The sequence below is a fragment of the Thamnophis sirtalis genome, unplaced genomic scaffold (assembly GCF_051295495.1).
Source record: "Thamnophis sirtalis isolate CommonGarterSnake01/CBP01778 unplaced genomic scaffold, rThaSir2_p1.2 scaffold_1, whole genome shotgun sequence".
Taxonomy (NCBI): domain Eukaryota; kingdom Metazoa; phylum Chordata; class Lepidosauria; order Squamata; family Natricidae; genus Thamnophis; species Thamnophis sirtalis.
Genome location: NW_028261381.1, coordinates 122,141,493 through 122,159,254, shown reverse-complemented (window position 1 = coordinate 122,159,254; position 17,762 = coordinate 122,141,493). Strand labels below are relative to the sequence as shown.

General features: G+C 33.5%; 1 protein-coding gene across 5 annotated transcripts in view; it reads left to right on the top strand.

Moving 5' to 3' along the window:
- Positions 1-17,762, top strand: part of STRN3 (striatin 3) — a 41,590-nt gene that overhangs the window by 10,384 nt on the left and 13,444 nt on the right. For 2 of the 5 annotated variants that reach the window (XM_014068144.2, XM_014068141.2), the window contains exons 2-8: positions 1,987-2,090; positions 3,577-3,650; positions 7,203-7,284; positions 7,621-7,800; positions 8,609-8,741; positions 9,155-9,296; positions 12,177-12,287. In XM_014068144.2, coding sequence (XP_013923619.2) covers positions 1,987-2,090; positions 3,577-3,650; positions 7,203-7,284; positions 7,621-7,800; positions 8,609-8,741; positions 9,155-9,296; positions 12,177-12,287 — 826 coding nt within the window. The remainder of the gene's footprint in view (positions 1-1,986; positions 2,091-3,576; positions 3,651-7,202; positions 7,285-7,620; positions 7,801-8,608; positions 8,742-9,154; positions 9,297-12,176; positions 12,288-17,762) is intronic. The other 3 variants (XM_014068145.2, XM_014068143.2, XM_014068142.2) reach the window with 2 other exon arrangements.

Below are 17,762 nucleotides of genomic sequence, written 5' to 3'. Positions count from 1 at the left end.
ATGCAGGCTAAATTGGCAAAAGAAAGCTCAGGACCGTATTGGTTAGAAACATGCGGAAGACGCCTTCATTCTTCAGTGAATAGACAATAGCTAAAATGATGGTGATGATATATAAATGCATTGTGTGAATAAATTTATTGCAGAAGGGGCAATCTATATGATTGATTTTATCTTGTAATAAAGTGGGATTAATGGGTGGGAATACAAGAAGCAAAGCATGCATAGGATTTGGGTTGGATATATTATAAACTGTCTTTAGGCATAGATGCAGTATTAAAGCTTCAAGATGCACAAAAATTCAAAGGTTTTTTTTTACAGAGTTATGATAAAATTAAATCCAGAAAAAAGCTTCAATTATTAAAAATGTGAAGTAATAAAATAACTGCAGAGATAACAAAACCCACAATTTTCATACAATAACAAAATATAATGAAGTAAAATATAATATTAGTATATAATGTTTCATGGGTATTCATTAAGAAGTTCATAAACATCACAATTTTAATATGTACACATTCATGTATACATTATTATAGAGCTTTGACACAATATCTTATTGTGAATATTTCAAAATATTTAATAAATACCCAAGATTGTGCTGCAGCACCCTCTAGTGTTTATTAAACTCATGATCTATATCCCTAATTAGGGGAATAAGGGTAGTTGGAAAAAGGAAAATGTCTTTATTGATGTCCTTATTGAGTATGTTTATTTTAAATTGTGTTTTTGATTAAACTGATGAAATACACATTAATTTGAATGTTAGAACTAAATAATTTCATTTTAAATGTAATGATCTCACACTGAAATTAATTGTGATTAATAATAATACTAACATGACTTCATATATATGGTATACTAAAGCTAGGCACTATAGATATTTTATGATATAAATTATATTAAATGTTCAAATTTATTGCCATTTTCATATAAATACTTTCTTATGGGTAGTACTTGACTAACAGCCATTTGCTCAAAGTTACAACAAGAGCTGAAAAAATGGCTCTTCCTTGCACTTAATGTCTGACTCACTGTCCCAGAATTCACTATGGCACAAACATATTATGTACAGCTTATGATGAAGATGTAAAACATATACTCATGCACACAGAACCTACCATATACTGTATGTATTTACATATAATCTTATATCCTTTTACAGTCCTAACCACATACACAGTCTTTCTTCAACACTGCAATACATCTTGCACCAGTCAGATGGACACCTGTACAACATAGATTTTCAACATTTTCCTCATAAACATATGTACAATCTTTTCACAATCCTTCTCCAGATTTCACAGGATATTTTTTGTGGGATATTAGGGGTGAAGGAATGAAAATTTTCTATTGCTGCAAGTGCTGTTACGTTTTGCACTTTTCAACAAAAGCAATTGAGCAAATTTTATTGAATGTCATGTTCCTTAAAACTTCAACTGATAATGAAATTTCACCATAGGGACTGTTAGTAACAGTATTGCTTTAAAGTTTATTTCTGTGTAATTACAGTGTGGCATTTATGCAAAGCTGTGATTCTTTTATTTGTATCTGGAATCTTTCTGATTCCAGTTCATTAAATGTCATAGGATTAACAAGAACCTATGTAATATAATGATGAATTAAGCATTTCAATGCTATTGAGCTTCTTGAATAGAGAGTTCCCTGCGTTTTCCTGTGAGGATTGTATTATTCCTGCTTTATTCCTGATTCAGGATTTATGATTTAGAAATGCATATTTGTTTTTGAATGCTGTTTTGAACACATTTACTGTAAAATAATAATTTATTAGGAACAGGGCAATTTGTTTGGCAAAACATGGTATTTATCACAAAGCAGTACTATCTATAGATTATTTTCTTTTTGTCGATAATATCCCTGTAAATTCTTCTAGGAGGTGTAGAACATAGAATTAAAAGTTGTTATGTGGTATATTGTATAAACATGACTCAAATAAAAGATAATTATGTTACCATTTTGTATTTTCAGGCTCGGATAGCATTTTTGCAAGGCGAGAGAAAGGGTCAAGAAAACTTGAAGAAAGATTTAGTAAGAAGAATAAAAATGTTAGAATATGCATTAAAACAAGAAAGGTATTTATCTTATGTTTCTCAACTGGGAAGTTTACATAGAATACTTTCATATTAATTAACTTGATATTGATAATTGAAGAAAATTGTAGAATTTGAACATTGGTCTGAATGAAAAAGTGTAATATGGAACTAAATTCAGTTAAGTTGGAAGTGTCTTGATCCAAGATTTGGGTTCAACCTATTTCAAATAGGGCTAATTCATATGAAACAGCAGATTAACTATTATTTAATTACAGGGTGGAGGCTATGACAAGGAATGAATTTGGTACTTATTTAATGTGCCAGTTATGGCTATTCCTGAACCAGTTGGTTTCCTGCCTTGATTGTATCCCAAATTGTCTATTTCAATATGCTCCATTAGAGTTCCTCTTGAAAAATCTTCTGAAGCTCCAGCTGATGGAAAACGTGGTAGCTAGGCTACTAATTGGTACAAGATACTAGAACCATAATATTTATTGCTTTGTCAGTTGCTTCCCAGGTACAATTAGAAGGTATTGATGTCATTTTATATATCCATACATGGCTTTGAGCATAACAATGTGAATGGTCTAAGATTGTTATGAACTTGTTTAATTAGTGAAAGCTCTAACAAGAATTCATACACAGCAGTCTATGATTTGGAGATTATTCCCTTATGTTAAACTCTACATTGTTGAAACCCATTACAGGTGCCTATTTACCCTTTTTAATTTAGAAGACAAATCAATTCAGTTATTTAAAGACTAAACATTTATTTTTGTAAACAGAAACTAACTCATTGTTTTTATTTTAATGTTGGTCAGTAAATGAAATGGGCTGTATATATGGTTCTGTTTGCTTTTTGATGGTAGAATTTTTTAAAATATGCTTAATACACTAGGCACCTGTATACACAAAAATGATTAAACAGGAGACTTGCTAATTAAAACACTATTTCATATTTCCAAGTCTATCCGATGACCAAAGGCAAGTTCATAAGAGCAATCTTCACTGTTATAAACTTCTCTCCTCCCCTTTCCTCTCCTCTCCTGGGTGCAGTGGAAAGGCTTAAAAAAGTCATGATTTGGCAATCACAACCAACCTTTGTCATTGATGTCCACATGCATATAAAGGGGAGACTTTGATTGCATGATCATGATCACCATCTTGATTTCTTCGATAACTCTGCTCCCCCACTAGTCTTCAAGAAAGAACTAGTTTTTAGACAAAGCTTAATAGGAAAGATCACAAACATTATGATTGGCCCCACAGCCAATCCTACCAGACAGGATGCCATAGTCAGTGATGGTGACATTGATCATTTCCTTTAACTATAGGGCAAGTCGCCTGATGGGTGATTTAATTAGCCACAGGCAAGTAAGCAGACGGTAGCTAGCTGTCCATGAATCTGTGATTTTAATTTACAAAAGTGCAAGGATTAATGTTTAGACATCTTTGTATGAATGTTGTAAGGAAAATGCAAATCTAAATTTTATTTACTGGTCAATCCACTTATGTTTTTTTTAAGGGCAAAATATCATAAACTAAAATATGGCACAGAATTGAATCAAGGTGACTTGAAAATGCCAACTTTTGAATCAGGTAAAATCTATTTATTGTATTTAGTCCACATTATTTTGTTCACCTTTTATACCAAAATAAGTCTTTACAATCAATATTGTTTTGTATTGTGATTAAAATTGGGTTTCATTTTATTCACAAAAGTTATATGATCTTTTTCAAGTTTTCATAGTATTACACTATTAGCCTGAAAAAGACAGACATTTTGGGTTTTAAAGTATCATTTTATTATTAAATCCAAAAATTATAATTTTACAAGGCAGAAGGATTTCAACTTTTCAGTCTTGTTAAAAATATTTATAAAGGAACAGAAGTGCTGTTTCTTGATAACTCCATAAAACAATGTTAAAGCTCATTGTGTGGGAAACATTAGAGAACATTTCTAAAGTTCTCATGTGCTACCAGTTGGCAGTCAGAGAAATAACCTTGAAATGGAGAAGATTTGGACAATAGTCAAATAAGTGGGTATCCTTTGAACATCACCTCCAAGAAATGTAGTCTACTCCAAAGAATCCTTAGATTATTAACCCTAACCCTTAATTCTTAACCCTAACCCCAAAAAAGCCTTGGTTAAAGTTCGCAATTATGATTCCATTATAGAACAGTTGCTGGGTTTTATAGTGGCATAAGAGAACATCACGACAGTAATTGTTAGTAAGAAGAATATTGATGATGAGTTCAAATGTACTCCAAACCATCTGAATGGACCTATAAGCTTTGGAGGATTGTTCTAGGACATGGGTATCAAACTCGCCACATCATGTTGCCGTCACATGATGTTTCACAATGTTTTTCCCATTCTCAGAGCTGAGGTAGGCATGCCTATACATGATGCATCTGGTCCTTGGGCCACCAGTTTGACACCCCTGTTTTTGGACAAATGACTCCGAAGTAGAGGTTTTGGTGTTACATGTATCATTATATCTGGTGGAAACCAAACATTATAACTTTATATTGCTTGTCAAAAAACAAGTGCTATGGTTTGGGGGATGCTTTTCTACTTCAGGATATAGTCAATTTGCTAACATTGCAGGAAGCATAGATTCTGCTTTGGCTCAGAAAAATTCTACAGCAGAATATCAGGTAATTTGTCATCTAAACCTGAAGCTCAAATGAGTTATGCATATAAATAAAATAAATCCAACACAATATTCCCAACTTATAAGCAAGTATATGAAAAAATGCATGATGAAGAAGAAATTCAGAACTGAATTTGGTCAAATCAAAATCTACCTAAATCCCATAGAAATATTGTGGTAGAACTAAAGTGTACAGTTCATGTTTGAAATTTATCAGATGTTACTGAATTCAAGTATTTCAGAAATGGATCAGGTAATTTGTCATCTAAACCTGAAGCTCAAATGAGTTATGCATATAAATAAAATAAATCCAACACAATATTCCCAACTTATAAGCAAGTGTATGAAAAAATGCATGATGAAGAAGAAATTCAGAACTGAATTTGGTCAAATCATAATCTACCTAAATCCCATAGAAATATTGTGGTAGAACTAAAGTGTACAGTTCATGTTTGAAATTTATCAGATGTTACTGAATTCAAGTATTTCAGAAATGGACCAGAATTTCTACACAATGATGAACAAGAATGATCACCAATTACAATAATTAATTAAAACTGTATATATAAATAATTATATACAAATATATAATTTGTATATTATAGTTAAAAATTAATCTAAAGAGGGGAACTCTTTTTTCTCACACTGCTACAACACATGGTGGATGACTTCGTTTATGAGCTAAATGAAACAAACACCATATTTCAGTGTTGTATTACTCTGACTCTGTTTATATTCTGGAGTAAGCTTGTTTCATCTAGAACACATGACAAATGCATCCAGGTCAGACAATTGACCAGAATGGTTCAATCCAGAGGGGGAAAAGAACATTTAAGACTTCTCCAAAATAGTCGATTTAATGAATTACTCACATGCTTAGAAAAGTCTTAATAGTCAATGATAAAGGTTATAATTACAGTACCTCTAGATAGTATGTCCCAAAGTTTCTTTTTCAAGAAGCTTTCTGTGTTTTTTTTTAAATGTTTCACGTCTCATTCAAGAAGCTTCTTCAGCTCTCTTAAAGTAGCAATAGCAGTTAGACTTATATAGCGCTTCATAGGGCTTTCAGCCCTCTCTAAGTGGTTTACAGAGTCAGCATATTGCCCCCACAGTCTGGGTCCTCATTTTACCCACCTCGGAAGGATGGAAGGCTGAGTCAACCCTGAGCCGGTGAGATTTGAACAGCCGAACTGCAGATAACAGTCAGCTGAAGTGGCTGCAGTACAGCACTCTAACCACTGCGCCACCTCGGCACATCTACAAAGAAAAACCAGAAAGCCCAATTGTCTTTTGAAAGCACCTTTGGGACAACCATGACCTGGATATGCCTTTCTATAAATAGATGTGATTGGCAGTGGCAATTTGCGATATTTGTATTGGTCAGATCACTTTTAGAATACTGTGTCTATCACCATTTTAATGAAGGACAATGACACAATAAAGCATGTCCAGCTGAGGGCAAACAAATGTAAATGTCCTAGAAGGAAAACTTGAAGTAAGGTTTGATGCAGTAGCCTTATTTAGATTAAAGAAGAGAATATTGTGGGGCAAATACGATGACTCTCTGCGAGTATTTGAAGAGCTGTCATGTAGAATATAGGGCAGACATTTTGACTTGTTATAAAAGACATAATAGTAACCAATGTGTTTTTAAAAAAACAGTTGGAAATCAGAATATGTTTCTTAAAAGTAAAAAAAAATAGTGCAAGAGTTGCATTGGGAGTTTGGAGTTTCCTTCGTTGTAAATATTTAAACCAAGGTTAAATAGCCATAAGAAATGTAGTAATGGATTCCTACAATTGGCAGGGGAACTGGATGTTCTCCAAGATGGCTTCCAATCTTTACATTCTACGTTTCCTCACTTTCATAGTTCCCTTTTTTGTTCAAGTTTTCTTATTTTTTGATGTAAGCCATTTATTCATATTATCTGTGAACAAGATAAGGTTCATGTTATTCCTCAAGAACAGTAATAAAAAAAGTATGGAACTAAAAGTAAAATCAGCAAGTTTTTTAAAAAAGTGGATTAAGTAAATTAATCAGAAAGCTGATGAAAAGTTGACACAGTTAAAGAAATTAAAGATGGCAGGTGGCTGTGCTTTTCCTTGTCAATGTTATTATCAGCTACCAAGGGAATATTCCATTCTTTAGTCCTATGTAAATATAAATGTTGATGTTCATGAGGAATGCATGTATCAGCAAATATAGCTTTTCATTCAAGTGGAATCATATATAACCTGGAATTATAAAGATTATATGTACCTCGTAACTTTTCCCTCACTTTTAAACATCTAATAATATACTAAAAATAAATTGTGGGTGCACCATCATTGGAGGCTTTTAAGAACAGACAGGACAGCAGCCATTTGTCTGAAACGGTATAGGTCTCCTGCTTGAGTAGGGGGTGGGTCTAATAACAGAGTTGTTATTTTATTCAGATAACTAAGAGATAACGGTGTCTTGATGGCACATAATTAGTCTATTTATTGTGTTTCAGAAGAAACCAAAGATACAGAGGTTCCTACAGTGCCTCATAATAGTCAGCTAACTTGGAAACAAGGCAGACAGTTGCTAAGACAGTAAGTATCATATTATATTGGGTTGAAGGTCATTGTACATTGAAGCATAAGTATATAGGTTCTGATGTGATTGTGTATGCTTCTTTGAACTTAGTACTGTAATTAGCAATTAATCTAAAATAAGTGTTTGGAAAAAATTTTCTTGGAATAGATTTACTTAAAAAGGTAATGTGAATTAAACTTTCTAGAACCAAAAAGCAGTGTCATAAGCTTTAAGATATTCTTGAACAATTTGGTAATAATAGCTGTATTTTAAACTGCCATACAAAACATTTAAAGGCTCACTGGTAGATAGTGTGTATGCATGACTAAGTTCTACTTTCTTTTATCTTTTAGATATCTCCAAGAAGTCGGTTACACAGATACAATATTGGATGTACGATCACAGAGGGTGAGGTCTTTACTTGGACTTTCCAATTCAGAACCAAATGGCTCAGTGGAGACAAAAAAATTGGAACAGATTCTTAATGGAGGAGAATCTCCCACATCAAAACAAAAGGGTCAAGACATGAAAAGGTAGGCAAACTAATACAAATGTTTAGCATAAATGATTGCCTTCAAAGCTATATCTAATTTGTTTTCTTTAAAAATGTTATTTTTACACAAAACTAAAAAGATGGTGGCGCAGTGGTTAGGGTGCAGTACTGCAGGCCACTTCAGCTGACTGTTATCTGCAGTTCAGCGGTTCTAATCTCACCGGCTCAAGGTTGACTCAGCCTTCCATCCTTCCGAGGTGGGTGAAATGAGGACCCAGACTGTGGGGGTGATATGCTGACTCTGTAAACCGCTTAGAGAGGGCTGAAAGCCCTATGAAGCGGTATATAAGTCTAACTGCTATTGCTATTTATTTGATTAGAAAGATGTATCTATTTTTATAAAAACAAAAATATCTCAGCTGAGATAAATACTGCATCTGTATAACTTAGGGTAATTTGCAAGAATTTGTGGAATGAAAGAGTTTCTTTTCTCTCAACTAGAAATTAAATAATTTATTGCTATGCTTCTATCATTTATATTAATGCAATTTTGACTACATAATAGTCAATCATACTATTTTATGGTTAAAATTGTTTATTTTCTGAAAATTTTCATTATGTGAAACTAACAATTTGTGAATTAAAAAGTACACGCAAATTAATTTTTATCCTTAATGACATTTAAATATGAAAAGGTTACAATCAGAACTTTAAAAAAACATATACGTAGTTTCCTTGATATTTATGAATTAGAAATAAGTTTATTTTCTCTTGAGGTGAAATAATTGAGTCTTAGTTTGAAAGGAGATCACAGCTATTTCTGATATTGCAAGTTATTTCTTTTGTAGGAACCCCAGTGATGTTCTTGAAACATTTAATTTTTTGGAAAATGCAGATGATAGTGATGAAGAGGAAGAGAATGATATTATAGAAGATATTACAGACGGAAAAGAAAAACATCGGATAAATAAAAAGCACAAAGTAAAAAAGACCAAATAGTTTTATTAACTATTGTTATTTTAAAGATTTTGTTATTCTTTTTTTGTCTTTTTGTATAGTGAACTATTACAGTAAATAATGGAATAGATAAATCAAGCACCTTAATATTGTTTGTAGTTTTGTTATCAATACTTTGGATAGGCATGAATGGAGGGAATGGTGTTGATAAATGCTTAATTCTAAGTATATTTATCTGGCTGCTAATTCTGTATTGCAGCATAATTTTCACCTGCCATAATCATGTTAATGGGACTGTTGGTGCATGATGGGTAAAAAATATTTAAACAGAATAACATATCCTTTACAATCCTTAGAAAGGGAAGGAAAAGATTACATAAAACTATCCCATGAATGATAGTATCTTTAATGGTATTTCTATCAAAACTGATTTATAGATTGGAAATGAAGGACTAGCTGCTGACCTTACTGATGACCCAGACACAGAAGAAGCTTTGAAAGAATTTGATTTCTTAGTAACAGCAGAAGATGGAGAGGGAGCAGGAGAAGCACGGAGTTCAGGAGATGGGACAGAATGGGGTAAGAAACATAAAAAGTGGTAGGAAAACAAAAGAATTTGAAAGAAAAACATATATTTCAATTATATTAATTTGAATTTGTATTCTCTTTTCTCTGTGATATTGTTAGGCATTTAAATCTTGCTGGTTGGTTATCATTTTATTTTTTCATCCTACTGTTTTCTTCCTGTAGAAGTAAATCATACATTTGTCAAATCATTTTGATAATATTAAGCAGTTTGTTTTGTATATCTTAGAATTATTGTTTAAAACAAAGTTATGAAATAAGGCAGTGTTTTAATGCACTCCTTAATTAATAACACTGGCAGTCAGTTATTTTAGACATACAAATTTGCACAAAATACAGTGCATTACATGTTGACATGGAAAATAATTCTTAGAAACCTTTTTAGTAATGCATGCTTACCTTGAATTTCCACTGAAATTGATGGATCTTGCTAAGATATTGTATTTTCTAAACTAAACAAATTTACCCATTCCATAGATCACCATTAACAAAAATACCCTTCAATGTTTTTGCAACACTCAGAATGCTGCCTAGCAGTCATTGGAAAGATTAAATTTTTGATTACTTGTTAACAACATGAGGTTCTGTTTTTCATGCCCTTTCCAAAGATTTTTTGTGTTGTCAGTGGAGCTCAGTTGTGTGCGAAATGGCTATATTTGTAATTTTTTCAAATCCATATAATATGTTTTTATTAATTTCAAATTGTTTTCAAAAGAGGTGAAAACGCAAACAAAAAGAACAAATATATTAACATTATTTTACTTACTTTTAAGATTCCAGTTCTAGATATTATTCAGAGGATGTCTTGAAACAAGATAGGAAATATATAATTAGAAATACAAACATTGCAGATATTTTTTTATTGGATTTAAACTTTATTGGATAGAATATGCATTGTGCAGGGTACGGGATCCCCTGTAAAAGTGTAAAGTGGAGTAGCAGGAAGTATGCTGGATTGATGTTAGATGTAGATGCATGTTTTAAAATATACTATTTTAGCAGTTATCTGCCTTTTCTTCTGATACAACATTTTATACTTAAGTTGAATACTTTGGATTGCATCCAGAAAAATACCTATGTAAGGGATAAGTGGAACAACACCTTCCCACTGTTCTTGCTGTAGCCTACCTGATCAAGAAAAGGCTTGAAACTACAACAGTTAAAGGTGTTGGGAAGCTCTCCATCTACTAAATTCCCTTAATGTTATACAGACTGTTGGATTTGTTAATATTTCACACAATTTCTTTAATTCATGTATGAATCAACATGTGCATAGTTGATATTTGTATTATTATTATTATTATTATTATTCACAATTGCACAAGTTGATTACTTCCTCTAAGCTAATGAAATTGGCCTTCTGATTCATGAGAGATAGGTAAGAAAGATTTCAGTGAATTTATATTTTCTTACTAGAAAACAATTTTTACCTATTGAGAAGAGACTTATTCAGTTATATTTGCAAAGCTGTGACGTATTCATTAAACAAATTTCCCATTCCATAATTAATAATAGTATATGTAAAAAAGAAGTCAGGAAGTTGAAAATAACTGATTTCAAAAGTTTGCGTATTTTGCCTTGTAAATTTTTGTTGTTAGCAGTTTAATCCATATTATGTAATATAAGTATAGCATAGTATTATTAGACAAGAATTTTAAACTTGAGATCATATTTTTCTTCCTTAAGCAACATTAGGAGTGTATTTCTAATTTATCTTAGAGAGTAGACAGTACCAGTGAAGAAGTAATAATGCTTTTTTTTTTCTTGAAGTTCTATCTCAAAGAAAGTTTTAATTTCCTAGAACTAACATAATGGATTACTGTTAACTTGAAAGTGTGAATCATCTTGTTAATAAAGACATAAATTGAACAAAGCCTTGACTATTTAGGAAATATTTTAGTGATCTCATTTTATTCAAAAAGTCTTAGCTGTGAAATTTCTTTTTCAAAATATTTTATTAGAATCTGATTTTATTGTGGTTAGAAGTAAGCAGTGCTGAGTTTAGTAAACAGTCCCAAGTAAACTAACACAGTATTGAAGCTTTCATCTTATTCTTCTCCATTAGATAATGCTTGTTAGCAGGTAGAAATGTAATTAATTTTAAAATAAAGTTATTGACGCTTGCTTCAGCATTGAAAATAATCGAGGGAAATCCAGAACTCTTATTCTTTTTCCAATGAGACTTCCAAGTAAAATGTGTTACTTTTCTGGGCTTAAAGGGACAAACATTCAAGCATTGATTATGGATTTACACAAGTCTGTTTCAACCATCATTCTCTGCCGTCCTTAATTTGCTATGACTGGTTGGGTTGTGGTGAATAAAAGAAGAGTTCAGTAAATAAAAAGTTTGAAGATGTCCTACAATATGCCAAACTATCTTGGTTATATTATTATTATTATTTTAAAAATCTTAATAGAATAAAACTTTCTGTTACCTTTATTGCTGGATTTATTTTGGAGCTACTAGATATCATTGCATGCAGAATAAGAATAGAGGGGAAATGCATGGTTTCAGAATTCAGTTTGCACTTCCTAAATGGTATTGCATGAAATAAATTTATTTGCTTATTTAAGTCTGCCTGAATAATTTGTTAATAATGTCTTACTAAAGTTGCAGTAATTGCATACATCAGTCTTAATCAATTAATTTCATATAATTGAATAAGAAAGACATTCAAATTTCTTCTTTATTCTAGACCAGTTACTATAAAATGACAGTTTGAAGCATTGTACCAAACAGTACAAGAAACTGCACCTTTAAAGTACTGGAATGTTTTTTAATAACACTTTTTATTGATTAACCTGTAACGCTCACAAATAGTTTGCATTCCCAATTGTTGTTTTATTTTTCTTTTAATAATATGTTGCATGTAGACAAAGATGACCTGTCCCCAACTGCTGAGGTTTGGGATGTAGACCAGGGACTAATAAGTAAACTGAAGGAACAGTACAAGAAGGAACGAAAGGGGAAGAAAGGGGTAAAGAGTAAGTGCAGATTCTGAATCTTGAAACAATTTTCTGACATCATGTGGAAAACAATGTATGTTGTCATCTTTCCCCTCCATTTTAACGTTTTGCTATTTGGGGGGCAACCAACTTTAACTTTCTGTCTGATAAATCTGGAAATCATAATTTCTGAAAATAAATTATTTTCAATTTACACTGGAGGGAGGAATGTCAGAAGGTGAACAAGTTGTTTTGCTTTAGAGTTGTCTGGGAAAATGGCAGCAATGATTGGAAATTCCTTCCTAATGCTAATAATCTTGCTTCTCACTATAATTACCAGACATTTAAAATTTTACTTGTTTTTAAGGAGTTATGAGAAGAAGAAAATTAATACTATTTTTAATAATCCACAAGTTTGAGATTATCTTATAGTATTGCAAGTGGTCACCACCAATTACCTCCTTTTCCGACATTTTACGTATGTGCAAAAAATCAGAGTTGTCTACCTCTTACTGCTATTGCTGTCTGCAGAAATTGCATGGAATGCAGGCTTATTTTGTAGGTGACATTTGTTTGGAAAACAAATCAAGGGATAGGAGAGATTTGTTGGAGAGGAGAGTGATGGATTTTATTTTATTTAGGGATTTGGTACAAGGAAGAGGAATCTCTTCTGCTATTCTGCAGTATTGCTACAAGGAGTCTGATCCTTTGTTTTCCTTAATTTTTCATCAATCTATGAAATTCGGAAGGAAAAAATTAAGTTAGAAGTGAAAGAATTATACCTATTGATGGCTAACAAATTTATTTATGAATGATTAATTTTGGAATGAAAATCATTTTAAAGCTTAATTTATACATAGTTAATATGGTAATAAAATGTCATCACTCTCTTTCACTGAACTAAATAGCTCCCTTAAACTAGGAGATGTACAGTCCAGACAGGAAGAATTCATAAAAGAGAATATATTACAGTAAGCAAAGGCAGAGCATTTATTTGCCGGATAAAAAGGGTTATTATTATTATTTGTTTATTTATTTGATTCTATATTGGTGCTTCCCAACTGGAAGCTTGCAATATATTGCAATATAATATAGTATATAGCCGTGATGGCAAATCTGTACCATGCGTGCCCTAGGTGGCATGCAGAGCCATATTTGCTGGCATGCCAGTTGTCCGCTCCAGTGCACATGCGCGTGCCGGCCAGCTGATTTTCAGCCTTCCGGAGGGCTAAGGGAGGCTATTTTTGCCCTCGACATGCTCCAGGAAAGCCTCTGGAGGCTGGGGAGGGCAAAAAACAAGCCCAATGGGCCAAATGGAAGTTCGAACTTCCGGTTGGCTCATTGGGGCTGTTTCACCCTCCCCAGGCTTCAGGAAAGTCTTTCTAAGAAGCTGGAGAGGGTAAAAAACAGGCCCAACAGGCCAACCAGAAGTTCGGGAACAATCTGTTTCTGGCTTCTGGGGAGCCAGGGGACACCATTTTCGCTCTCCCCAGGCTTCAGGAAAGCCTCCAGAGGGGTCATGTATGGGTGGGACCACGCGTGCATCCGCAGGTGGGCAGGGAGGATTGAATTGGTGTGGGTATGCAAGCACACGCTGGGACAATTTTGGCACGCCATAAGAAAAAGGTTCGCCATCACTGGTATATAGTATATATACAATATAAGGAAAACATACACAATATAAGGAAAACAGGGTAAAAATGCAATCAAGTAAAATAAAACTGTGATCAAAGAAATAATGAAAAATCCAGACAACCAAGTCCCCAAAATATACAATTTACACATAGTCCTTGACTTACAACAGTTCACTTAGTGATCTTTCAAAGTTACAATGGCACTGAAAAAAGTGACTTATTTTTCATAGTTACGACCTTTGTAGCATCCCCATGGCCATGTGATCAAAATCCAGATGTTTAGGCAACAGGTTCATATTTATGACGCTCATGGTGTCCCAAGGTAATATGATCCCCTTTTGTGACCTTCTGACAAACAAAGTCAATGAGAAAGCCAGATTTGCTTAACAACTGTGGCAAGAAATGTCGTAAAATGGGTCAAATGTTTCACTTAACAGTAGAAATTTTGGACTCAATTGTGATCGTAAGTCGAGGACTACCCGTATATGAAGCACATCTACCAAATGGTTCCATTCACGCCACCTCCAAGTTGAGAGAACAACCACATCTTTGAGGCCCTCTGTGGTGCTATTGGAGAAACCATGGGGATTTTAAGGGGATGCTATGAACTTCCTAAGTCCCAAAATATTACACTGCTTTGTTGAAGGAACCTGCGCATACCAACTCTGTTGGTGTATATCATCCAGGCACAAATCACAAAAAATAGGTAGTCCCTTAAATTGGTAGTGATTTATAAGCAATAACCAGCATCTTGAATTGCACTTGGAAGCACACTGGCAACCATTGTCATTCATGAAGCAAGGATATCACATCGCTGATTGCATTCTGGGCCAGTTGAAATGTCTCAGGGCAGCCTCACAGAGAGGGCATTGCAATAGTTGAGCTGCAGGGTGTCTCAAAACTCATAGGCTTACTATGTAAGCTGCGGAAAAGATTATCATAAGCTGTTACGTGCCACATTGACTGAGCACTGGTAGCTACTCTCTTCTTGATTTTAGTTTGCAGTGATCTGCTTATGGCAATGCGGATTCAGTGCTCCAGTGTATCAGTTGTGAATTACACTAAGTAGTGTATTTTCTCTTCTGCTCTATTCCATCCTAGAAAGTAGCTACTGTAGTCTTGGATGGACTGAGCAGCATGAGTTTAAACAAAGTTTTAAAAGTTAAACAATACTACTTAACAGAGAATATTTAAACAAAGTAGGTTTAATGCAGGAAGAATTTAAATGATAAATAATATACTCAGTTTACAGGGCTGAAGTTTAGATTCTAATTCTATCTTAGATATACATTCTATCAGTAGAATTTACTTCCACGTGTGTTCATGTACAGTAAAAGAAACACACATAAAGACTATGAAAGTGAATATTTTCATCCTTTAGTAATGTTTAAAAACTGCTTTGGAGGATTGGTTTTTTTTCTTTTTGCATGATAATTTGCATTACTTCTTTAACCCAGTACTAATTGCATTATTCCCAATGGGCCTTTCCTGCCTCTTCTGAAATGTTTCTAACCTGTTATATTATTTTCTCCTTTATCTCAATTACAAACATCTGTTGGAAGCTTATTGAAATTGCAGTAGAGAATTGATCTAATGAATGACAGGTTTTAATTTTGAAAATTCTAAAAGATTATTATTTTTGAAGTTCATAGTTTTGCTAATCATAGCAAGAAAGTAAAGAATTAGTTTATATGCAGCTGAAGAAAGTGTGAACATTATTTGTTTTTTTGATCACATTATTATACAAGCAGAGCAGCTCCTTTGTTGACAATTGGTAGAAGTACTGGAGAAATCATGTGCTTATGTTAGTGCTTGAAATAATCTCAACTATGTACGTATTTATGTATATGCCATGTATTACAGGTAGTCCTTGTAACTTGTAGCCATTTGTTTAGCAACAGTTCAAATGGGGTGAAATGTTTTACAACTGGTCCCCACATTTACTACCATTGCAGCATACCCCATGGTCATGTGATTGTGATAGTGGTGCTTGGCAGCCATTGCACATTTTTGATGGTTGCAGTATCCCAAGGTAAATTGACCACCATTTGTGATGGCTTCTGACAAGCAAAGTCAGTGTCTCACTTAATAATCCTGGTGAGTCACTTAACAACCTCAGCGAAAAGATCATAAAATTGTATGTGGTCACATGTTGCCTCACTTAATGACCACACCACTTAACAAATTTTTCAGTCCCTTTTGTAGTCAAAGACTATGTATTTTTTAATCAAAAGTCTTTTTTTTTGGTAGTGTAGATTATCCAAGTAAGTAATATAATTAGTATTTACCTAAAGGATAATACTGAGGAAAAAATATTTACAATAATTCTAGCCTGATTTAGCCCTAATGGTCTACAAGTAGTATTCTAAACCTTTCTGAATAAACCAGACATAAAACATGACAAGAGAAGCTAATTATAATTTGTTGTAAGGTTACATTAACATATTTTTGTATGTTTGAAGGCACAGACTCTCATCATCCCTTGCAATCACCTGATCAATGAGCCATCTCATATCCAACAACTCTGGGTGGCTTATAGTATTTATTTTATTATTGATATAAATCAATAGTAAAAAATCTAGTATGGTAAAGGCACTATTAACTTAATCTAAGGGCCAAATGCCCTGTAGAAGAATGCTATTTTGACCTTTCTGAAGCAGTTTCTGAAGTAATTGTAGAAGAGAGGCAATCATTGCTTATGGGGCAGAGTGTTGCATAAAAAAAAGTAAAAATATCTGTTACCTGGCCCATGTCCCATAAACCTTGAAGAAGACAGACCTGAGATAGATGCTCTATAAATGACTGGATTCAGATTTGATTTTGGCCAGGTATTGCCAATCCTGATACTGCATTTTTAAGGGTAATAATCAGGAGTTCAAAATTGAGCTGGATGTGTACTGGCAACTTCAGAATAGGTGTTATTCTTACTTTATGGTTTGCTCTCAAAGCAATTTTGTACCACATATAGCTTCTGGGTCTCTTCCAAAGGCAGCCAAACATAGAATACATTGTAGTAGATTACTTAAGTGGTAAAAGGGGTGGTAATTCCTGTTGCTGGAGCATTTTAGACAGAGAGGATTGTAATAGGTGCACTTGTTAAAGCTGGGAAAAAGTTCTACTACCTGTTTGTAGTATAAACCATAAGTCAAGGAGAACCCCAAATTCATATACCAACTCCATTGGGGAGAGAGTAATCCTTTAATATAAGGGATATATATATATATAACACAAGTTCGCCCTAAAATTTACCAAACAACTCTGTTTTGGTAGGACTTAGACTTAATATGTAGATTCTTACAAACTCCAGAAACCAGTCTGGGACTTTCACCACATGACCCGTTCAGGATGAGATAGCAGTGAAGAATTGGGCTTCATCAGTATAAGTAGTCCTTGATTTATGACCACAATTGAGCCCAATATTTTTGTTGCTTAGCAAGACAGCTGTTAAGTGGGTTTTGCCCCATTTTATGGCCTTGCTTGCACAGCTGTTGAGTGAATCAATGCAGTTGTTCAGTTAGCAACATGGTTGTTAAGGGAGTCTGCCTTCCCCATTGACTGCTTGTCAGAAGGATGCAAAAGATGATCAATTGATCCTGGGACACTGCAGGCATCATAAATACAGATAAGTTTATAGTTGCTTGAACATCTTGGATAATTTGACAAAATATTGCTCACTAATGTAGAGATGCTAAGAAAGCATGCTTTTATTTATAAGTATTAGTCAGTTATAGATTTCAGTGGTTTTGATGAGTCAAGCTTCTTGAATGTATTTTCAACATCAGGAGAAAACAAATGTGGCTTTCATAGTATCAGAGAATTGCTTTCCTTCTGTTTCCCTATCTGTATTTCTTAAAGCTAGATGGATCTCATTTCTTTTGCT